Source organism: Saccoglossus kowalevskii, chromosome 4 (genome assembly GCF_978046115.1).
Source record: "Saccoglossus kowalevskii chromosome 4, keSacKowa6.1, whole genome shotgun sequence".
Classification (NCBI taxonomy): Eukaryota; Metazoa; Hemichordata; class Enteropneusta; family Harrimaniidae; genus Saccoglossus; species Saccoglossus kowalevskii.
Window position 1 is genome coordinate 17,593,230 of NC_140644.1, and position 26,289 is coordinate 17,619,518.

General features: G+C 36.1%; 1 protein-coding gene and 1 long non-coding RNA gene across 3 annotated transcripts in view; both read right to left on the minus strand.

The window, feature by feature from the left end:
• The window catches only part of LOC100366798 (cyclic nucleotide-gated channel alpha-3-like), a 36,460-nt gene extending 20,405 nt beyond the window's left edge, over nt 1–16,055 (minus strand). The window contains exons 1-2 of one of the 2 annotated variants that reach the window (XM_085497880.1): nt 15,554–16,055; nt 8,914–9,467 (exon numbers count right to left, since the gene is read on the minus strand). In XM_085497880.1, coding sequence (XP_085354006.1) covers nt 8,914–9,305 — 392 coding nt within the window. In that variant the 5' untranslated portion in view covers nt 9,306–9,467; nt 15,554–16,055. Of the gene's footprint in view, nt 1–8,913; nt 9,589–15,553 lie in introns of those variants that run through there. The other variant, XM_085497881.1, reaches the window with a different exon arrangement.
• Nucleotides 16,056–18,572: 2,517 nt separating this feature from the next.
• On the minus strand, nt 18,573–19,361 carry LOC144346723 (uncharacterized). The gene is made up of 2 exons (XR_013419558.1): nt 19,256–19,361; nt 18,573–18,766 (listed from the first exon to the last, which is right to left on the minus strand). It is a non-coding gene; the product is annotated as an uncharacterized LOC144346723 (long non-coding RNA).
• Nucleotides 19,362–26,289: the final 6,928 nt, after the last annotated feature.

Sequence of the window (26,289 nt, forward strand, 5' to 3'; positions counted from 1 at the left end):
TCCAGCTTATGTGCACATTTTAATACCATTTTGCAGTTACATCAAATATGATAACCAAAAATTACCAAGCGGGAGTAATCCTCACATTCAGTGATGTGACGTAAGTGTGGAGTTTATTCTTAAACTGTGAAACTAATGATTGAGTGAGTTGTATCAGTTCATTTCGTGGACTCTCTACAATCGCTAGTAATTGTTATCACACAGTTTAATATATTCACATGTAGCGAGTTTATATGCATACTGGTTACCCGGATGGTGCAAAAAAAAAACAAGCAATTCCCTCTTGGCTCGAAGCAATTTATTTAATGTAGAAACAAACCAATGGCTAGCAACACAATATCAACACAGGAAATGACCTTTACGATATGACAGGAAAGTGCAAGGAGCACTACCGACTATTTCTATAGTCGCAACCATAATGTTCAACTATCAACGACCGTATGCTCAAAAATACAATCATAACTCATAACAGCGATGCTATGAAAAGGTCGAACTGTTCAAGTGTGACATGGTATGTACAAGAAGACACAATACACGACCATGTCACAATGTATAGTGTAAATATTCCATTCCCCTAACCAAACTGCATTTTGACAGTCTCTGACGCGATGCGCTACTAAAAGATCCAATCTGCGATGATCATCGATTTCTTTCATTAGTTGTACTATAGTGCATGCATGATTTTACCAAAACCTTATTGTCAAATATGGTAAGGTTTGCCAGTCGTCTAGGTAATGGTGCATTTTTTTAGAATTCAGTACATTGATGGTGGATGTGTACGCTATCGTGCACTAGGTCTATAGAGGCAGGCAATGGATGACTCTAGAACAAATTGGTCAACATTTTGGGCTGTAATAACGTGTTTATGGGCTTTTTCAAAACTCCATTCTCCAACTGGGTTCCGGTTACTCGTTCGAAATGACACCCTGGATTATGTTTAATCATGCAAAAAGTCTAAGATTTTTTTTCTCGCATCTCCCATCGAGAGAAATTAATAAACAAGTAATAATATACAAAAATAATTTTGAAATTGCCAAATAATATAGTAGTACTCTACAATTCAATAAGTTACAATATAATTGATCACATGCAAAAAGAACAAAACAAATGTCAATGCCTGTACTGTTACACTAGAAAATTATTCAATTTCTTCCAAAAAAAATGTTGTTGTGCCCTTACTAGGTGAAAGTAGTAATTCATACTTTTTATTGTATCTCACCTCTGCTATAAAATATGGCATATCTTTTTTTAGGCTTTTGGGCTTGCTGTAAATGCATTTTTATGATAAGAAAAATGCGATGTAAAAGAATGGATGAAGTTTTCTTCTCCCAATATAGTTTGTTTGCTTGTTAATTTATTTTGAATTCTTGAGATCTTACCCTAAATATTGTACATAGATCTCTATAAAACCTGTACTGCTTCACACTCAACAAATAATTAAATGAATTAATGTTTATGGAGTATTATGACAGAAAGTGCATACATCCGAACTTTCTAATGCTGAATTCATATGGAATAACATCTCATTTGTATAAAAGAATATTGTGGCTTAATTTCCATTGAAATTTTCAGAATTTGTTGCTGATTGTAATTTTAAAGGACAGAAGCTAAATAAACGTCAGAGTTTATTATTTGAGCGCTACTAGAAAAGGAAGTGTTATTCGCAGCCTGTGGCGAAATAAAGAACGGACCAATTGCTACATTGATATAAATTGTACACGAATAATTAGAAATCTCGGCAACTTCAAACCGGTAAGGCTATGAAGTTATGTATTACCTCGAGCCCATGAGCATATTTCCAGTTTCGGCGCTATTGAAAATGCCACTATTATTCGACACAAGGGTGGTTAAATGGAATATTACGGGTAAAATATTGAATGCAACATTCTGGAAGGTTTGATGGTACTTCCCACAAGCGAATCTACGAGATATATTGACCGTGTCAGTCAGCTTAGGGTGGTAGGAGGGGGGATTCTATTATGATCTTCTTTCAGCATCTACATGACCACCAACTACTCAACACATCGCATCATAATGGACATGTTGAAGAGCATCGTATGACGTCATATCCTGTTGCTCTCTAGCCCTACTTCATTTGACTGACGTTCAGAAAAAAAAAATCCCCGCATATTGAAGTTGTTTGTTTCCCTCACTGAACGCCATAATGATTTCCAAACAAAATCACATTTTTATGTATTTTATGTTTCGGCTATTTTGTGGAATCAAATTAACAAAAAGTTCCCCATAGATATCAGCCCTTTGCTGAAATATTACATGAAAATATGAAAAAAATTATGAAAGTTTATTTCGTGAAATGCGACAAAAGTTGACTTCGGCGTTTATTTGATAAAAAGGGAAAAGTCAATAAAAATTTGAAAGTAGCGACGATTTTATTGACATGCTTATTAAATTTATTCTTTTTTTCAAATTTATTTTATTTAGAGATCACAATAACTGCACACAACTGAACCGTTCGATGGAAAATAACTACCGACTATATATGTGCACTAATTAACTAATATAGGGGGTAATTCTAGAGCGAAGATTACAGAAATGCTAAGTCACCGTATTCGATCTTCGCACTTTCCGGCATTCGCTTCGATTAAGGTAATGAAAAATCCATGGGTCAAATGTCGCCTTATTGTCAAACGTTCCACGTGACCTCCAAACATACAATTAATTTGTTTTCAATATTCCATTTTTTTTTTATAATGTGTAATATGTATTGATTATTCTGCATGCCATTATATTAAAAATAATTGATTTTCATCGAGCTACATGGCTTGATTGAACATTCATATAGTAATATTTCTTGGCGGGAATAATAACTACTTTGCTTGATATCATATTGTAACGTTATTTCTCGCACGCCATGATGCAAGTACGTTTACGACGAGAGAATCATCTTCCCGCCCAAATCTGTGAGTTATTGACATTTTATCAAAGCGAGTAATTTTCTGGAGGCAAGGATTCAAAATACTTTATTACACATAAATAAAGTGGCACTTCTGGGAAGTAAACTAAAGTCTTTTTAGTCGTCTATTTTAATGTCATTTATGATCTTTAACATTTTTCACCCGATTATGATGAACGAGAACGAAAGAGAAACGCGGTGACAGTTCAAACTCTCATCACTCACGTTATTGGGACACACTGCCACGGCCGACGTACTTCCACGCGACTGTACGAATGACAAATATGAAAAATTAGTATAATTTATACAAATTGCATTTTGAGTGTTGAAATAATAAAGTAAAACTCTTTTTTCTGAAAAAAAAAATTATTCGCGATAATATCGTTCTACTAATCGACGTGTTCATCGGATTGGCCAGCCAGCAAATAAGTACCCACGGCATTTGTGACAATATGTTATTTCCACTTTCTACGCCGATGCACGTAATTTGATACCTAGAATTGTCATCACGCCCTAGATTGCCAGGCAACCAGAGCAGTTTCTATTTTACGATGCTGGATCATCAGATCGTGGAGTTGTATGCACACCAAACACGTTTCTGTTAGAACACGCTCGCTAGCTTTTTTCCCGACAGTGAATGCTGACGATGTCGCTCTTGTTATTCAAGCACGAAAATATAAGCCGTACAAATTATACCATCTGTTCTGCTTTTTATTTCATTTTTTTATTTACGCGAATGCGGGCAATTATTAGGTATTGTGACAGACTAAATCACTGGAACAGGCGTCATAAATCACTATAGCTGTCTTTTTGCCAATAAATGGATCGAGCCATCAGACAACAGCCGTGCCATTTTTAATTGCGTTTAGATTTTTCTCGCTTTCTTATTTTCCCGCCAGAATGTAATTATTATTAGTGATGATTATGGTGATATGATAAGAACTCATATTTCTATTGATTTACGGCTAATGTGAAAAATAACCTTGTGAAATTTTGAATCATGTCATGCGCAATTTATTTTAAATCGTTTCAGCTCCAAATTACAACCTCGCAAGTCACCTTCAGCACTTTTTAAATGGCTGTCATTTTGGCGATATCCGTGCTTGCTGTCTTGCTGTTATAAAGACTCATTTTAGAACACACGAGCTTCACTCTTTTTTTTTGTTGATCATCGTATCATTTCGCGGTGTTTTTTTTCCGAATCCTGGGCAATTATTATTACTTTTTCTGGTTGATTATTACTCGTCAAAATGACGATAGTAAGTTGAATGATTTGAGTAGAGTTTTATTATACTAACTGTTGGGATATTAAAAGGCTTTGAAAAGTCACGTCAGTCGGAGCGTTTGCAAAGGAAGGAATAGCCCAGTGTATGCACGTTATCCGCCCCAAGCTATATGTAAGTACAACTGACACAAACGAAGTGATCAGTTAGTTGGCAGCCATATTTCGCGTGTGGCGGAACAATAGAGCTTTTAGTCCAATTTTCATTAAACTGTCGGTTATCATAACACCGAGGTCACATTAGACGGTGTCGCTACTGTCTTACAGGAAACACCGGCTCACATGTACATACCATACCGTTCTTTTAGCAACGCTTATTAGGCATGTACTCGGAAACACGCCAAATGATACGTGTGTGTATCAATTACGCCGTCTGTCTAATAATTGCTTTTAACACGGTTTTCGCGGTGCAAAATACTGATAAACAGTGGTCCGCTGAAAAATAGGTCGCCATTTTTAATCTGCAATATGACATCTTACCATTTTACGGCAGTAACGTGCAGTATATATTGCGCAACTTTATTGCACTTGGGAGCATAAAATATGCGAACGTTGTGAGATTAAAAAAACGACAATACACGCAATAAAAAGGTGGGATATTGATGATGGTGGCCTGGCCAAGAATAAAATTAAATATAAAGAACACCATATCGGTATACGTCGCTCAGCTACATCGCGAACTTTAACGGATGAAGTACGGGTCTTCATCACCATTCTAGGTAAAATTCGTCATTATGGACACGCGTTGTCATAGCAACCATAATGCATTTTGATCATGTCTGTTCGTCGCCTAGGTGATTATTGTTCGAATATGACTAATCACAGAACAACACTCAGAATCCCTGCTGCTTAATTCTCATTTTGTTTGCTTTTCAGTATTATTATTATTTTCTCCTCGTCAAATAAGATATACGTGTGACGCAATATGTGACATTATCTGCGAGTATTGTATTGTCCGCCAAGCGGTCACCTACAGTTGTGAAAATAATAGAATACGTTAAAAAACACATATTGGTACCGACGAAAATAAATCTGGGATAGTTAAAAATATGACCGACAAGCATTAATAACACGCAAAACAATCATTTATAAACTGATGTATAAACTGATGCAAGTGTTTTAGACTCTCCATTAAAACCATGATAACAAGTACCAAATCTCTGAAAGATTCGACTAGCAAAATCAATTATTGCGTGGATTTAATGTTGACATTTTATATGGCGTTTGATTCCTGTTGACGACGTCATATCCGGAAGGAAATTCAGCTCATTGTCTGGAAATGTAAATAATATTGCTCGAACGTCAAGTTAAAGTAAATTATTTTTATTATGATTATAATAAATATTATTATTATTATTATTATTATTATTATTATTATTATTATTATTATTATTATTATTATTATTATTATTATTATTATTATTATTATTATTATTATTGTGATTATATTACGTTCACATCACAAATGTTTTGTATGGTAATTATTTCAAAATATATGTAAATCCCTCATTCGGGCGACGTTTACCAGGAGAGGAAACTCTTATTCAAAAGTGGTCAGAACCTAATACAAAATTCAATCATCTACAAAACTGACGAAATATTAACAGACTGTGATATCGCTATTCTTGGAATGATGAATAATCTAATAAGCTCATAACTATTCTAAAATCGAATTAAAAACTTGTGTGTGCGCGAACGAAAGCTAATACGAAGCAAAATGGCTAAGCGTATTAAATGTGAGGTGCGCAGATGGTCTGGCTTATAGCATCGAAATCGCAATATTTGTGTCGTGTGCTGTAACGAGAATGATCGAGTTGGAGGCAACTAAAACGTGTGCGCATACAACGAAACTCTCTCGCTTAACCTCTTGCATTTTTAATCTCTAAAACGTCTCGTCTCCGAAGTGGTTGAAGAAGTTACACGCGTTACTATATGAAAGAACGTCAGTTAGAATAATGTTCAGTTCTTTGTTTTATGCGTCACTAGTTACGAAGAAGGCTGTGGTGATTAGGCTAATTGGGATAAGCTAATTTCAATTGGCGATGACATTCATTTATCTCATTACTACATTTATAATAGAACTTTTCATTCCAAAGTCAACAAGTAAAATTTGAATGACAAATTTAAATAGCAGGAAGAGCAGTGATTTAATCGCAATTCGGGATGAGCTGGTGATGCATGATATCGCCTGCTTACTAGACAGACAAGCAGTGGAAGGAATAAACCTGATGACAGTCACTGTATCATTCTGTCTCCGCTTTCCGGTTAGAAACAAGTCACGTGATGCGTTCATTTGCATAAAGATTAAAACACAAGATTATCTGCATCTTCTGCGAAAGAAAACGATTACTACGGGTCTCCTGGTTGATCCGAGCATGCGCATCATGATAGTCACATACCCGTGTTATAGATTATCATTTCTATTTATTGCACAAATTGGTAATCATTTCTCTTCAAAGTCAATATCATTTTATTTTGTAGTGAATTGTTTCGTTTCAGCCCCAGGCATTGTGCCAGTTTTTGAAATATCCAATAGTAGCGGAGCCTGTACTGGGAATGAAACTTAATTTTGCAGGCACGAACTAAGAATATGCTCACTCAAGTCGAAACTCGCATTAAAAAACATCCGCAACCAGCATGCCATAAAAGAGATACGGCAATGTATTTACAATTTGCAGTTGTGCCGCGTCGGCAATTTGAACTATTCATTTAAAATTGAATATTTATGACATTTGTTGAATTATTCCGATTAACTGTTTCATTGTTATTCATATATTGCACCACTAATATATTGATATTTATCCGCGTCGAGTCCGGGTAAATATGTAATTAAAACTACCCATTCAACGGCGAAATTGCGTAACGCGATCAGCTTAAAAAACAAAAGTATTTTGAATATCAAAGATACTACCTCTGAATAGTATTCACTGATTTTACTTTTATCTATTTTTTTTTTTAAAAAAATAACTTGTTTGACAAAAGCCAAACAAATGATTTGTTAATGAGCTGACATTTTCATTACACTGTGCCGACCATAATTGGAATGGTACAAGCGTGTTTTCTTTATACGGCGGCTCTATTAGTATAGTCTGCGCGCACTTCATGTTTCGTAGAGAAAAAAAATCAGAAAATTATCCATAGCAAGTGACCATTTTAGTAACTAATGTAAATGGCATTAAATCGACGTGATGTAATTGTGTACAACGTCTTTAAAATGAAGTGAAAATCACGGTTCCATGTCGTGTACGCATCATTCGTTCGTTGTGCTCTAGGCCTACTTAAAATCAGAAGACCCATTAGAACCGCGTTCATCGCAGCGTGTGTGCTCACATATCACAGAATAATTCGACGTGTTTTCATTGGAATATACAATGTTCTCAGTACTTTTAATGACAAGATTACTTAAAACGATTTTTTTCAAACAAAATATACTTCGTATTTTCTCGCTCTTTTTTTACGATGTTTATGCGGTACGACGTAGCAGTTGTTATCCTTTTGTGATCGATCAAGGCCCGAATCATTTAAGAGAATCTTGAATTTCACGAACGCCCCTCACTAGTAATTTCTAAAAGATTGCTACCATGTAGTTACAGTCAGTGAATGAATTCTGAAATTAAGCTCAATTTAGCCGTGGATAGTCGCGATGACAGGGTTAATGCATTTCTAATGACGATGCCAAGAGCATGTACTTAACGTAATTCACTGCTCAGGCCAAGCATCACATTTCCATAATACTTGGGCGTGTAATTTTCACTGTTGGCTTTATTCACTTCCGAAGGAAGGTCGCCGAATTCATCTATACGATAGAGAACAAAGACCACTCTGACATAGTGGTATTTGTCGTATTTGAAGAGCAATATGGCACGTATTCCAGTATCAGCTAGGCTTGTCTGAGCGTCATTATAATTGAAACTCACTCGACCAAAAAGCAGACGATAACATTACGACAGAGACTTCAAATTAAATTCTGTGAAACCGCCAAAAAACACCGACGCGATGTTTTAATATTATTATTCTCTCTTATTGTGAGTGAAGTAATACATGAATTTCAATTGATAGAGACAAATTTAAAGCAAAAATGTTCATCATTATTCCCGCCACTATAGCATAGCAGTCGCCATTTTTTTCACTCTACTGTAGTGCAACACATGACATATGAACGATAGCAGATGCATTGACTTGGGTTAGTAGGGTCTTTACTGATAATTTACACAGGTGTTGCAACTGACATCGTCGATCTGTTATCGATTCTTTTTTTTTTATCCGCTGAAAGTTAGATATGATCTCACCACTTGTGGATGGCTCTAATCACTGTGTTTTAAAAGAGGACATAAACAATACACCTCTCGTGCACTCAGTTCCGTAATTACGTCATGCGTTTTGTATTCTATTTTTTTCTATATAATTTCGCATGAGAGCGGGGCGTTAAATTTAGGGTTATCATCCAGTTGTCATATCTTCGGGGTTTTTTTTCAGTCGAACATACGCGTAACCTATACGACGAAACCAGCAACGTGCTTTCTAGGAGTCCGCCATATTTAATGTCTGCAACTCTAACCCCCGCGATAAATGAACATGAAAGGGTTTAGTTTTAATAAGCGCCATTCTCTACGTTGCTTGTTATTGAAAAAAATGAAAACCAGATAAAATCAAATAAAATACTTTCTAGCATTAGAAAATCATTTGATTCAATTCTAACAAAATAAATGCAACAAACCTTTGACCGGAATCTGCATGCTTTCCTCCGATGCCGTCGTCGAGATTGTTCGGTCCCGCATTGGTGAATCGCTCGAGGAACGAGTCCGCCCGTTTTGTCGGTTCTTGAACATCGTTTTTCGTAACCCAGCCCTTTATTACTTGGACCGTTCTTACAATTCGGCTAAATGTTCCCCTTTTTTCCTTGTCTGACTGTTCTTTCTCGGACGAAGATGCGCCTCCATCTCCCGTATCATCCTCTTCTTCATCGCCGGCCCCGGCTTTGTCATTCCCGCCATCGTCGTCGGAATCGTCGACATTGAATGATCGCCGGCTCAACGTCTCGGCAGCTCCTTGTTCCAATATTTCAAGTTCTTCATCAGTAACCCTCTTACTGATGCTCGTGCTCGCCATGCTTTTAAAATATCGCCATCATCAAACACAATTGAAGTAAATAGAACCCTTTCCACATTGAACGCGTTCCCTTTTTTCCTCCGTTCTCTTGTCAGCTCCTGTCCTCGGAGTGGTCTCTCATTGCGAGCTATATCCGCCGCTTCCTGATTACTGACTGATCACCTGTTATAGAATGATACAACTAATGAATACACAAAATAAAGCACACGGGTTTCAGCGAGGCCCCCTACAATGTTTGGGCAACGTTACTTGACATCATCGAATGAAAACTGACAACAACATATTCGGCGTTTCCATGTCAGCTGATGTTTCTCCTAATAGACACATTAAAATTTCATTCCGCGCATCAATTTTCATTTTGGAAAATCCATGAGAACGGCTGTGAAGCGGGGAAATTTTACGCGGGAAAAGATCACGTCGCGGTAGAAGTAAACAGAAATAAACAGAACACACCCGCACGCGTGGGCAATGAAGGGCTGAATATTTCTTGTCCAATATGTTTATGTTAATGAGGATCTGTTGATGGGGTGAACGCCGCAGCTCCCATGAGGGCTCCCATGATAATAACACACATTTTTAATTTCAATGAACACACTACAATAGAGAAAGTGAGAAACATCGAGCTATTGCGTGTAGCAACCGTTTGTAATCAACCGTGTTTTTACTGTACGAAAAATATAGATTTATCATACTATCTTGTTTTAATATTGATAATTCATTTAATAAACCTTGCTCAATGGTGTATATTTCATATTGAAATTGACATCATTAAATGTAATCATTGTACTGACATCGGTATCGAACACTGTATTTAATGTCCCTTTGTGATATTTGAAAAGTCCAGGGGAAAAAAATTACATGTAGTATGCAGCTAGCAACACTAGTAATACGAACGGCAATCGACTGTATGTCACGACACACTAAACTCGGTTTTTCAGTCGTGATCACACGTACATGTGCAATGCACAGATTCAGTGTAGTTCAGGGGATGGAGGCCGAGTTGTTCAGATTGAATTCCTTTGTGGCAGACGTACTTATTTCATGCCCTAACCCTTCTCTTTTAAATTTGTTTCCTAATAACGGATGTCGGCGACATTTATTCCTCAAAAACAAAATGGCTTTGTGTTCGACGTGAGTCCCATACGACGACTACAACGCGTGCAACATGTAATGTATGTTTACACGCGCACAGCTCGTCGACTTTGGCGCTTCATTATTCTGCTTATTTTCTAAGTTTTGTTTTTCCAGAAAGTTCTTTGTCAATTTGGAACCCAGAGTACATAGTTTCTAATTTCGTAGAAGTTGGTAATTTTTTTGCAAAAATATGAAACAAAATATGCAAAATTATTTTGTGAAAGGTCACTAAAATCACGGTTGCATTTGGTGTTTAAAAGCTTTAAAGCGGGGGAGAGCCGTCTCCTGCGTCGGTGGCAGACGACCGTAGCGCGTCGTTGTTTACAAATATACGTCTACCAATGAGCATTTGTGTTTTTAGCGTGCGCGTTGCCATTGCCGCTCATACAACTCATGATTGTGTATTGCCTTCACCCTAGTGCACATCTTCAACCCCCCCCCCACAAAATGCAACATTTTCTTTTCAGAAAAAAAACGCCATATACCGAAATTTGTATGCCTCAGCGGGTTACCATGACATAAAAACAATCATGATTTGGGTATTTTTATATTAACACTATGACCCCCTCTTCCGATCCACCACCGCATTTGTTTGAAGTTCACCGTTATAGTGTATGCTTAATGTTAAAATGTTAAGTATCGACGAATACATGGGGTCTACCAACAAAATTTACTGCGTAGGTCGAATCGCAGCCTCGTCGTTATTGGTGACACCAAGCTGTGATCTATTCAGTTACCGTCACTTTGTATCGGAGTACATCACTATGTACCATCAAAATAGTAACCAACAACATAGGCGTTGCCATTAGTTACGGTCTCCAAGGTATGAGATCGGAGGCTACAATACACCACGTGATAGTGAAACCAGACATGCAGAAAGAATCGAATTCACTGCTTGGGGAGTTTCGTTATCTTTTCCTATTATTTCGGTCATAAATCATTCACGATGACGATGACGTTTTAATATTCCTAACATAAAAGAAGTACTTGCAATGCACGTGAGATGAGAGATGGGCAACGCAAGTGTAAACAAACATCACAATTAGAAATTCGAATCAGGAATACTTGTTCTAATTTTCCGTATTCTGTTTTTAGCCATTTCACGTATTGCGACCTCTCACTGTTCCACATGAAATAAAACTGGTGCTCATCGTTATCTCCATTGGTTGCAAAATATCGTCTCAAATTCCATATCGTTTTCACCCCGTATATGAAGTACGCACTGGGCACCCGGCCTGCAGCATTTAGCCGAGATTGTGTATAGAAATAAATTCGTACACAACACAGGCAACGTCAAATAGCCGAATAATGGGCAAATGCCAAGTTTTCTTCTCACAAAGACAATTTACATACACACAGGGACGCCGAACGTCATATACTAGTAGCTCATGTGTCTTCCAACAAAACAATACGTGTCGGAAATCAGAATTAGCCACACATTAGCTTTTGAATTAGCTTTTGACGACCATATAGGTACTGAAATCTACTGATGACTTGGATAGTTATTTTCCGTTCAACTGCGAGATGTCGCGAGATGCATGAAAGACGAACGATTTGATTTTGAACTCGAATTTCTTTATTTCGTGGCTCACATCGACCGGCCGATCTTCGACAGAGAAATATTGCTTTCGAATACCCTCACTTAATTGAAATTGTCTATCATCAAATGTGTACAGCACATTATTAAGCATGGAAATTTCCCCCAAAATATGTTCGCGTTTGTTGAATCCCACGCGATGTTTGTCGCCACTACGACGCTATGACCTTTGTTTGTCCTGTTTTTACGTTCGATTTCACGCACAACGCGTGATTCTCGCAGTAAACGGAAAATGGTCTATTATACGCCAATCAGAAAATTGTCAGGGCCAAAACAATAATATCATGTTTAGTGATATTGGTCATAGACGACGACTGTATACTGATGGTGACGAGATAGTAGTATGGCAGTATAGTACAACTAAAATCCTCACCTATATGATCTTAAACACTGGCTAATCTTGCGTGTTTGTTTTGATATAACCAGTGTATACAATCACAATTGTTCATTACACAATGTCATGTTTCGTATTCGACATGAATAGCAATTAACAACAAATTATAAATATACTGGCATTAATAGGAGAAGCGCTAATTAATTAATTACTGATGAGCGTTGGAGACCGATAATAAACGCGTCTGGTAATAAAATAATTTGATGTCCTCGTCATCATATTATTTTTAGATAATCTTATATATATATAAAATAGCGTTACTGACGTGTTGTTTAATAATCTCATGCATTGATAAAGACATCTTTAATATTTCATGACATAAAACACACCTTTCCATGCATGCCAAGCACATACTGTTTATTTCTACAGAGAAAACAGACCAGCGGTGCATAACTATACAAACATTAATCGGAGCGTTTGTCAATATCGCACTGCCGCTAAATACTTGTGAAAAACTATATATGTACACTCTATATAATTTCATTACTGTTGTTTACATAGAATGATATATTTCTATGTATGAAATTACAGTATGTTACAAGCACTCAGAATTCACGTCCGAATTCCGACTAGCCACGATTCACGTGTGCCGATATAATGAACTGCGACCTCGAACGTTCCGTAATCAATACAATGCCGTTGCCCAATTTCATCGCTCCCATGTGTTTGGTATCAGTCAAATTTTGCAATATGAAAACAAAACAGAATGGTATTGCCATTGCACGATGTGGTCTGACTTTAGGAGTTCTCGAGTCTATTGCACCGGCTTTGTATTCTTGCTGCGTTCAGGAGAAAAATAGGCATTTCCTTTTCAAAATAGGAAGAATGAAATCGGATTTTCATAAATTGCGAAGAATTTAATCAGAGGTATATTCACAGAGAAAATGAGGTTTGGTTGCTATGGCAACGGCTCATAGTTTAGTCTTCCTATTTTGCATCGTCTTGTTTGCCCCTTGTGAGCTGCCCGACGATGTATTGCGAATGATGCTCCGTTCATTTACTACATTCTGTTCCTTATTCCGTGTCCTTGAAAATTCAGATGTGATATATTATACTTCACGTTTAAAGCTCAGGAAACTACTAATTTGCTACTACTATGCGTAGCTCAAGTACAGACAAGATTTTTTTTTTTTAATCTGAAAAAAAATCATGTATCCCGAGGTCACATTGTGGATAATTAGAGTTCGAAATTTACATGATATTCAGAAACAGAAACTGGTTCAGAGAATCCCGTAATTCGAATTAGCGGTACAAATGTGGTACAAAACGTGCAATAAAATGAGAAACACTTGTAGTTTGTTCACACACATTCATAATTTCCGATCTAATAAAAAAAATAAAAATATATATATAGTTGTAAAATACAAGAGTATTTGTTTTATTATTAATAAGAGCCAGTATATCTTTCGGGACTGGAGGAATGAATTTCATGTTGGACGGAAATGAATTGAGTAAATATACACTCGAAAATACATAATTCATGTCGAAGTGTTGTTGACCTACAATGGCGGGGTTGACTGAGTGAATATGTTGTCATGTCGAAAGTTTTTTTAGCTCGTGAATTGTTCAAAGGAATGCTAATCATGACATCACGATTATGACTGTATGTCATTTATTTATATTAAATTGTTTCGAGTACGTTTCCTACAACTAGTTCTATGTCAACTCACCACACAATGTATATATACGTGTACCGTCCCAAGCACTGATCTATTTGTGTGTATGTGCTATTTGTGATTTCGCATTTCGGTGTTATTTATTTCGACAAAAATGATTATCACATTTTATCATGACATTGATATTAAAATATCGCACTTCATATATTTCCGTCTTGTTTCATTTTTTACTTGGCTGTACTTGGGAAGTAAATTTCTTTTACTTTTTATTATTATATATATGACTTGTGACGATTTCTCATTCTATGGCTCGGCACTGCCATCACATCACGTGACTAATCCCATATTTTTCGATATTATGTATATCAGTCTAAGATGTGAGATCTTAATTTGACTTTTTTCATTATCGTTTGGGGCGACTACCTACACTAATTAATAAATAGCTTAGTAATGTTGTGAATTTGATAGAATTGTTTTCACTAAATCTGCGTGAATACCGCGTTCTACGCCGAAGGTTCACTCGTTCACAACGACATGATTAATCGGGCATGCGACTACCAATAATACAGCCATCTTCAGACCCATTTCATGCTCAGATCATCGCGTTAGGCAGCGGAATACAAATCATCACGGTGCAACAACGAGACACGGAACTCGTGTTTCAGTTACATATAAATGATCGTCATAATCATGTATAGAGTACTGGCGGCAATGGAATACTACATTTACCAATATTGTCGCGTATATTCGTTACATAAGTCTCCGGCCTGGGTGGGTGCTTTGTATGTTACATATTTAGTAAACAACTGGAGTTGTTATCGTTTTTCTATATATTAATTTCATTCGTTCGAGAAAATTCCACCACATTATCACCGCATTCAAACAGTAATTAATGCGTACAATTGTTTTGTCAATAATGACTGTTTTTTTTACCAGCTTTTGGCGATTGTACTCGACAAATGCAGCGCGACGAAATTACGCATTGATTGAGCCGTGGCGTATTACGTACGAGAGTACGTCGTCGCACGGGATGATTGCATGACGCGCATATTAATTGCCTTATTAGACAGAACAGCTTACTCATTTGTACCCATCAATTGTCCTTGTTTATTTCCGAGCTTTGATGGAATATGATAAATGAAAGTCCGTGTGATCCCCGCGGTGTTCATTTCTCGTTCATTAATATGCAAAGCCTTTTTCCCAATATATAGAGCGTAGCGAAGCATGTATGAATAAATGAAACACCGCTAAAACGATGATGTTACATTTCGTCGTCTGTCAAATATCAATATCCTAAATAAGTCTAACTGCGATGGTTTTAAAAACAACAACAACAACAATGACAAGCGTCCGTGTTCATGCTCAGCTCTTCGTCTTTCGTGCCGTTTCAACATTGGGTGTTAAAACACACTAATTAATAATATAAATAAATCAAAATTTGACATTCCCAATACGTATAACGGACATAAGATGAATCATTAATAATACAAAAAAGCATCTCTCCTACCTTCGTGTTCTTGAAATGACGATCCAAGGTTTAGTGAATAGCAATTACTTTCCTTATCGCGGCATGTACGTCTTCTCCCACTGGACACGGCGTAGCAGCATTATTGTATCTCCGATTAAAACTGCTCCTGATTGACGAACCTTTGTTTTATACTTCGCCACCGTGAAACTGCGATTGTTCGGTAATTTTAACTACAAAATTGGCAAATTGATGCGATGTACACACTCAAGAGTCCCACTTCCTCTCAGTGTATTGTATTCTAATGCATCCTCATCATGTAAAAGATGTCGACAAGACGATATTCTCTGTAATTCCTGTGTTCGATACCTTGTTTCCGGAAAAGAATACGCTGAAAACGGCTTGTGTCTACTCCTTAATTATGACAATACTGCTGTTAACAAGCAGAGTACACGGCACATATCGTAGGTATAACGGAAAACACAAATTTACCGTCACTTCATATCTTCATACTGTTGTTCTTTCTTCGCGTTTTGCCGTAGTCCTGTTAAATAACTAGATGACGTGTTTTCCGAGAGACGAGCACTGCTTTCCGAGAGACGAGGAGCCTGTTGCTAATAGCAACAACCAATCAGAACGTTAAACAAAACTTGATGATGCATCAATTTGAATTTGTGCATTTCTGTCCGAGGATGAGAACGTCTGCGCGAGTGGCAGGGTCGTTTCAACGAGTGTTATGCTGTTAGATCATTAATGTCAGTGAAATGTATTACGCAGTCCTGTGTGTATTTCCTTGTAGAACTAATTGGAATAGAGTACATCCAAATGACAACAGCGATGAGATAGACCCCAAGAGATGCGAACCGACCAATCAAATAACCCGTTACTTAAGAGCCTGATCTCATGTTGCGTTGCTGCTATCATGCATATAAAGAACAAATTTGGATAGCCAGCACCATTCGTTGTACATCATAATAGATAATAGATGAGACGCATCGCCATGCTGTTGGCTCTATTCTCGTTTCTTCATGATAATTTCCGTGTAATTCTAGAACGGCGCAACATACTACTCCTCGTCGGATTATACTGTGTGTACCAGTAGTGCACGGCAGATTATCACCTATGTAAACCAATAAATTACTGTTGGTATCGTTTTACACGTGTATTGCCCGGTGGCATGTCATCGTTAGACGTCTTCGTAATTATTAAGTTTTATTGCGTTCCAATGTTCATCAATTCCCAGTCAATACTATTTAATCTGATCAGAAAGAATGAGCACCATTGCTAGGATTAATGTATGGTAGACGTATTTATCGCTAGATGGCGCTGTCATAGCATGAGTAAAATTCGTATCAACCGGCGAGTCAGTATGAAAATTCCTTCGCCTCGCGTTCGATGTTCACTAGAAAGAATATAAGAGTATATTATCCTTCGAAATCAACTCTTTAGTAGATTTGGAAAAATAATGCAACTTAGATTATGTTATTTGTCGTTGTTTTTTTCAGTAATAATCATTCAAAGTATCGATTTCTGGATGTTTGATTAAATTACTAATTTTTTCATACAAAGAGTGATTTCTATCAGTCACGTAACGTTATCGGATTATATATGTGACAAGTTATATTAGCTAATATGTAACGAAGCATTTACGACAATTCCAGACAAATCGGTTAAGATTTGTATCAATTTGCGTTGTCTCAATTATTCGAGATCAGAAAGATAAAAAAAAAGTGAACGTACATAATAAATTTGTCATTTATTACGTATTGTGTGTTCAAATATAAATAAAAAGTACAACATAATAAGTTTATCAATATCCTGTAAAAAGTTACATGTCCAGACTGGTGTGATATATTTGACCGAATATTGTACACTTGAATGCGAAAGTGTCAACAGTTCCCAAAATAAAAAAAAAGCTGCCAACATCAATGTGATTGAAATAAGATCCTTGTTTTGGCTTTTTTTTTCATTTTTTTCTAATTTTATTTTTTTTGGATCCATTATTAATTTGTTGATTGTTTTTTTAAAGTTTTGGTAATTGCGAATGCCAAACAAGGAACTGCCTATATGAATCCTGTTCAAATCTCGTATAAGCTACGGTCAATCACAGATAGTGTTTTATATTGGCTGACGGCGTACTCATTGAAGAAAATAATTAACAAACAATTCAAATGTACAAGAAAAAAGGTCGTGTTGCGTCGCATGGGTTTCATTTTGAAAACAATCATCTCAATCGAAGGTTGGCCAGGGAAATGCCCGGAAAAGGTGGTTAGATACTCGAGCCATTTTTTTATTTGCCTTTGAAGGCTAAAAATGTTCTGCCATGAACTGCGACGAACAATTTATTTGATTGTTCCTTTTACTGACGTGTTCTTGACCATATTTTATTGTAAGTTGTACAAAACACGACCAGACGTGTAACATCGAAATCGTCATTGCTCCGATGATCTAAATGTGCGGTTGAATGTCGATCGTGAAGCCTTGTCCAGTCAGTAGGAATTATTTTTGAAGGAATGGTAGAGGTGGCTGCTACGATTGACACAAAAATACAACTGCAAATTAATTTCTTTGGCATACAGAATTTATTTGAATGCAACTAGTGCGTACTTGATTTGAAGTAACATTTAGATTGACTTCAGTATTATTACTGTCACTCGCACCTCAAATTGTTAAAGTGTGACAAGCACGCACTTTTCGCAGTTTGGCAAGAGTTCATGTTCTCATCGGTGTTGGTGATAATTTGTTTCTCTCATTTTCTCGTAATTGTTTGTTGCCCTTCGATAATTCGCACAAATTATCATTGGGAATTTGGATTCTCGTCATTAAACTGTTTTATTTCAAAATTCCACATCACCACCACGTCGAAAAAATATCAGTAGCGAGGATAATATCAAGTGTAGATAAGGTGCGGGAAAGTGTCAGGTTCTCGCTCTAGTATTTTTTTTTTGCAATTCATACTTTTCAGTGTAGCAATAATACTCTACAGGCAATCTTCCTGTATATTATATTTTGCCCACCGATTCATGTATAGCTCAATAAATTTACTTGCATAAACAATTAATAAAAAATTACTAGTATATTTTTTTTATTTACAAATAAGATTCCACAGCATTTTACAATTTTTTTCATGATCTTGAATATTTTTTTCATTTCCAACAAATGTGTACACTTCCTGGTGCATCTTCGCCAGCCAAGGTTCGTTTATTCAGTCATCGCTTCAACTTCACACCAAACACTGAGAATACTTATAATAATCTAGAATGGAAACAAAAAATAGGTAAATCATAATGATTAAAACACTGTGAACAGCTATAGTAAACAAAATAAACTGATTTTAAATGGTACATGTATAACGGTCATCGGCACACGGCGTCCACGCAGAATATTGGAGCAACAAATATTTCATGCGAAAGGGTTGCGAATAAATACTATTTTATTCTAGCCTAAATCCGCTCAATTAATTTAATAAAGAGTTATTGTACAAAATGTTGATACATTTAAATTGATGAATATTTACAGCTACGACTTCAATACCGTAGATGATTTTGGCCCGATCGTCAACAAAACACCTCCAGGGCAAGCGACTTGAAAAAGATACCGGTGTTCGGGCTTACCGGTGGAAAAAAAATCGTTACTCCCGGAATAACTACGCAAAATAACGACCTAAACTGGAACCATTTAAGCCACAATAATAACATAAAAATTATAGATGACTTTCGTAGCATTTGACAATGATAAACTCACCGAAAAGCCGTGTTTTTCCAGAAAGTCGGTATAATCCGCCATTTTATTTGAGTGTTTTTGTGACCTGATTCTGGCCGGTGACGTCATCAGGTGCGCTATAGAAGGAGGTCTGTGATTCGTTGACTAAACCAGTCAGAGGAGATCTCGTTGAAATCTCGTTAAATAGGCATTGGTTCAGATGTATGTGGCGATAGTTAAAAATATACCGAATCACAAGTACGTAACAAAAAACATAAAAAATGCACACAAAAAAAATAGTAAAAGTAAAATAAATATATAAAATAAAATACATCAGATTTTAATCAGACTGTGCCAACATGTACTTTCAACCTCTTGTGTGGGTTCTGCAGCTGGTTACCGCGTGACCAATCACAAAACAGAACTTCGCTACATTCATCATGGACGGGTCACAATGTACAAATGAGTGTATAAAAGAACATCACACACACTAGTTCATAAACAGATATACAATATATAAAAAATATGCACATAGATAGCATCGTACCCAACCCGAACTAGGATATCTGGTGGAGTTTGTGTATGTGTAGACATAGGCGTATCCTAGCGGCATGGCTTAAGACGCGGTGTTTTTTTCAAAATGTTTGTGTGCCTTGACAGTTCCGGACATTGAATGTCACTGTTGTCTCGCCTGATTTGTTTTTGTATCTGCAAATTGCAAGTGCTAGTGCTGGCACGTAGTGCATTTTTGACACATAAGCCATATTCATGTTTGGGTCTACGTGACAGGGCTGTTCGGCCATCTCTTTGTCAAATGACAATATTAATGCTTCTAGCTTTCTTCTTAATGTGTTTTTGTATACTCGTGTTTGACATGTTTTTTTTCTACTCAATATCACATGTATCCTTTAAAAGCTGCCTCAAATCCACTAGATACATATAATTCCTGAATTTGTGTTTTCCGAAGTTCATAGTTCTCTTAAATTAGTCATCTTTCCTTGATGGTCAAACCATGCAGTTAGATTGGCATGAAAACTAACTTGGGGAGTCTTCAGGTGTACAAATAACACATATATTGAACCCAGTCCTTGTTTCTTTCATTCCACGTGCATTTAAGCATATTCTTAAGAGTTAAATGTCTCGACCAAACCATTTGCGTCGGGTAGTTGGGACTTATAGTGAGTTTTTCAGTTTACTCACCTGTCTATACACATGCGAGCACAACACAAATACATTCCCTGTTGGTTCCACACAACGCGAGACACAAATTGTTACGTGGAACGTAAAAATGTGCCACGTGTAACGTCACCAACGGTTTATATAAACACTAACACCCGCTCACAATATGCACGCTAGTGTTCACTTAATGTAGAATTAAATGTTTTGGAGTTTTGAAACTGTTTTTGTAAACTGAAGAAAAAAATCATTGCTGAAATAATCTACTGTTCCACGTGTCTTCCTCATGATGCATTAACTCCTATTCCAGAGTCAGGGACAAAAATAAATTTGTTCTTAACCCCACAAGCAGTGTCGTTATCAGAGGCGGTTGTGCAATATTTAACTCTAAATGGGTTGTACATCAATCTTGGTGATATCGACTAAAATAGTTAATCAACGTAGACAAGCTTGTATGGAGACAGATAGGTAGGTAAAGCATTCATTGTCAAAATTCTGTTCAAAAACATGATCACATCTGTGCGATAAAGACAAATTGGTCTTGGGGCATACAGGCAAGAATTTATGTATAATGTTCCGGAGTTAGTAACATATATCAATTTTGTTTTACAATCAATTATTAGAATCTAGTGGTCCATATCGACGATGCTACATCAATGCCCTCTGATACATTTGTAATATTGTTTCATTAATGATAGCAACGAACCCAGCATGTGTGTGCGGTTATTCAGTCATTGCTGTGTTCCATTGACTAGTATCTATATAAAACGACAACAGCAAAGTAATTTGGTATCTCGTATTTAGCCTCTATCTTATGTTATATTTGTTGAATGGTTCATTGTGCCGCAGTAGACACAATGCCTGTCAAATCCGCCCCAATAGTACAATGACAAATGTTGTCACCAGTACTTAACTAAATTACCAATTAATTCTGTTCACTATAGAGCATGTTGGCATGACTTGAATAATAAAATAAGAAATACACATCCATTAATTTAATTTCAATAGTCGTATAGGGATTTCAACTGTGGACATATGACAATAAAAATATACACGAGACAAAGTAAATTAGCACACATACCTAAGACAATGTGTACAGTAAATAATGTGCTACACGAGTCTTGGATCACGAGTCTTCACATAAATGTATGTACAGAAGTATGATATAAGAACCTCAATGTTCATCTCCGCCAGCCAAGGACCATTTATTGAATGGCCGGCTTAAGCGAAACCGTGTGATTCGGACGATGCTCAATGTTACGACCACGAATTGATATCAGGTGTTTGTAAAAAAAAAAAAAGAGTGAATATATCCTGTCCTATCGGTAGCACCCGTCTTATGCAATCTACGTTGTCAATCATGTGACTTTCCACACAGAACAAATGATGTTAAAACATTCAGAGATTATCTGTTCGGTTTGCCAACATCATAAATTCGTGATATCATTCGTGAATTCACAACATATAAATACCCACAACAATCAATGTGGGTGAATGATATATAGATCGCAAGGCATGCCAAAAATGATGTCAGGTGTTTTGAAAAGATTGAGCAAATATTGTTCTACCATCAAATGTTGCTGTGCGTCATTGTCTTGAAAATCTCTGATTTAATTTCATAAACAAGACGTACATGCCTAAAATAACGAATGCGCTTGGAGGTGAATCATCTATCTATTTAGAACCTCATATCATAATCTCATTTATCTGAATATGGAAATGACGCGGTCAGCGAGGAGTAAAAGTTAATAGTGTCTGTCACGATTGCTAAAAATAGAACTGACGTAATTATAGAACGCGATACAGCCGTCAAATATATCAAATAAGGAAAATGATTGTAGACCATAAAGGCGTTTTCAAACCCAACTGTTTTTTTTGTTTTTGCTCTGATTTTCAGTGATTTGCTGTAAATCCCCCAAAAAAGGTTTATTGTCTAAATAAATGCCCTTAAGTATGTGTTTGTTAGAATTGAACGTTTTTATTAATAATCAATCACTTGGCATAATGTATAGATACTTTATTTGAAAACAATCACTTTACGACGTTTATCTTTTAAGCGCTAAAGTTTCACGCAAAACAAAACCCCGTGATTATTTCCATGTTTTTTTTTCTAAATTGTTGAACTAAATATAGAACATGAATAAAAATAAGCAAAAACAGAATGATGGAACGCAAATGATTAACGACCGTAAACAAACAAGTAAACAAACAATGTATTTTACACGCGTCGTATACGCCGTTTCTCTATTTCTACTGCAAAACTATCACATTTGAAAAAAAACATATGAAGCACAGTGTAACAACAATTGCCATTCAACAAACTACGGCAATTGTGTCATTTTTTACGCTAAAAATAAGCTTACAATGTACCAACTCAATATATGGCAAAAACACGCAATATTTATAGCAACTGTACTATTTACAAATGAGCTGTGTGACACATTGAGTGATTATTCTCGTGTATTTCCAATAGTCTCTAATGTATTTATTTTAGTACATTGTATAACAGTGTTTCTAAATCATTAGCAATATACAATTGTGTACATCACTGTTTCATTTGTTTCATTGTTTCACTTTGTGACAACTATGTCTCTTCTAGACATGCAACGCTGAATATAAAGTGAATGGGGGGAAATGTCGACATTGCTACACTTTTGCCAAGACATGTTTAATCTCGTTATGATCTAAAATTATCGCAGCAACTGTTCTGAGAGCTATGCTTACGTAGTTCAGTAAAACAGTAGACGCAATCACGGAATAAAATTAGATACTACTAGTATTTGAGGGGAGTAGATCCGACTTGGCTCCCTTGTCCCTAGCGGCCATTAGCGTTTAAGGTATAGTAAATGAACATGGACAATCAACAGTTCATTGTAAATCCTTCTATGGAAAACTAACTATAATGCTAAGTACTTTAAAATTACAACTGGCACGTTACTTCGAATTTCAATGTCGTCTTGGTTATATGTTTTATGTAGCCTATACATTGCTGTATTATCTGTCTACAGAGTATTGGTCAATTGTTGCACGGATTATGACCAAGATTACTTATGCTTTCCTATTCCCAACTTTCAAAACGTGCATTAGTACTTTAATTTAACACGTGTTTAATTTACTACAATAATAATATATCTTATCCCCAAAAGGGGCAACACAATTATTCCATGTTGTTCATAATAATACTAATAATAATAATAGGCATGATTGTATTTGTAGTCAAGGTGTTGAGAATTGTCATCTATATTCATGGCCTGTGCATCCAATTCACCTTTAATCATTCAGCATGTGGTATGTATAGGTAATATCACCACAATTCTCTCCCATCCAGAGTGATTTCAATTGATCGGTACATTCACTTTCTTATACATGATGAGTTTCCCCGTCTATGATGTTTATCTTCGTCAAGTAATTCATAGTAGATATATTCTACAGATCAATCCTGTCGTCTGATATTTCCAATGATGCTGTGAAATCCATAGGGTAATGTTGCCGAATTAGATTACAGAATGTTCTGATGTCTTGGGAATGTATAATATACACGCTGGTTCACTAGCTAATGCATTTTGAATATTTTACATACATGATATTAGTTTATTATTCATATTTTCTATGTAATGAAAAGTAAACATTGTGAAATGTGTATTCAATTTATTTTTTTTCATTTTACACAATAGAAAATGAATAATAGTCTGGTAACACAGAACACTTCTCACTATGAACAAATATTTCATGATATTGGAATTTCAAAGAAGGTAAATTACTTGATAATAATAAACGACATACAATCTTTACAAATGCACGTAATACATTTTTTTATGTTTAAGATGTATATACTCAAAATGCATGTGAGACCAGATATCCCCCACACATACAGGAAATATGAAAGCAATCAATATAAAACTAGTATCAGTTAGCAAATTGCTGAGGTGGTTATTATCTAGATGTATGTTTTCTGACCCAATTATATCTACTTTAAGTTCTTAATGGTGATGAATGTATCAAATCATTGCAGTTTCTATTTATTCCTTTATATCTTTTCCGATCAGCATAACCCCCAATCACATAACTGAGTGTGCAATCTATAAAAGGGATTGGTTCTTTACACTGCAAGAAATATTACTGTGTAAAGGTTTTGTCTGCAGTTATCTCACTCCTATGTGCTGATATCTGTTACATTCGACATTTCTAATGGATTTTTCATGAATATTATAAATTACTCTAAAAAATAGACGATGTTTCCATTAGATTAGACTAGTCATAAAAATAATTATTATACATCTGTCACCATAACGCCATGAGTTGCAGCGTGCCGTAATTTTGCGCTATTTTACGGAGTATTTTCATCCTACCATATTAGGAAATGCGAATTCCAAATATGGAATGATTACGCGAGTAAGCGTCCTCTAATAATGATAAATAATAAAACAAACAAACATGGCTGCCACCAAGGTTTGACCGGACTCCACACAAAGAAGTTCGCTGATTCTGTTCTAAACATTTCGGATTTCGGCATTTCCATGATGTATCCTTGGAAGGAAAAAGATGTTTAATAACAAGGTTATTACTCAGACAGTACACCATACACCTCCGCTACGCGTCGGTCGATACTCTTGTTGTACTGTCTTCGTGCATACTTTGAAGTATCCTCGTAATAACCTCATATTATTTATAATGAAAACTGCAAAATCGTTAATGAGGTACTATAATAATCAAAATTCTGTAAATAATATTTAATGATAATCTTAACATTTACTATTCATTTGTCTTGACTGTGCGTATTTCCTGTGTATACATTCATGGAACACGAAGAAAAAAAGCAAATAACTCAAACTTACTTTATAATATTGTCATACAAATGATATTACTAATGCTGCCAAAAATAATCTCAATCTCACGTACCTCATGTGTTTAGTTTTTAACAGAACCTCAATCATTTCCAAATTTAGGGTAAAGCGTGCTTTATATTTTTGAATCGAGTCACTTCTTAACTGTAAACCTTGGGGTTTATGCGTCCTTCTCGCACTGACTTGGCGGTGTGTGTCTGGGTCGTTTGGTCTGCAGTCACACTGTGATAACATAGAACAAATCTTGAAAAATGACCTCACTAAATACTTGAATTGATTTCTGTTATTTTTCCATTATTTTCTCACATAATTATCACAAAACAAAAACTTTAAATTCAATACATGATGAATAAAATACATATACAATCAATGAATCACACATGCATGGAAATTAACATAACAAATTCTTTGTTTATATACCCGTCCGCATGCTGGGTAAAAAAGTGATATCGTGTGATCACCTCGTAGTTTTTATAATTGCTCCTAAAGCTTAACGACTGATTAGGATATTCTTGTACAAAGTGCGTGCTATCGCGGAACTATAGGAGTATGCAATTAATCTGCCACGTGATTCATCAATCGTTTCAATAAACTGTCCTTGCAATTACAAAATTGGATCCACGCGTTAATATAACTCGATTTGACTTTAATTTAGAGTGAAAGCGGAGTCGCATCAGCATCACAGAGCAAATTTGTTTTTACTATATAGCCCTTCCGAAGAAACATGGATGAGTAATGGCAGTATTGGTGTTATTGACCTCGTATAATTACCTGATGATGACATGAACAAAGATGGTATCAATAGCTGCTGACTTCACTATGGAAGTATTTGTGAGGGAGAGATTCTTGGATATATTATTCTGTTCCTTACATCCGTAACTAAGTACTCACTATATGAAAACAACATGTCTGAATATTTCGTTAGCTTCGTAGCGGTGTGGTATCCAAACCACAGTAATGCGCTATACATAATTGACGATAGTCAATGTAGATGAAGTAACGGTGTCTCATATTGCCTTCTCAAAGATCGGAATTTCAATATATATATAAGCTATA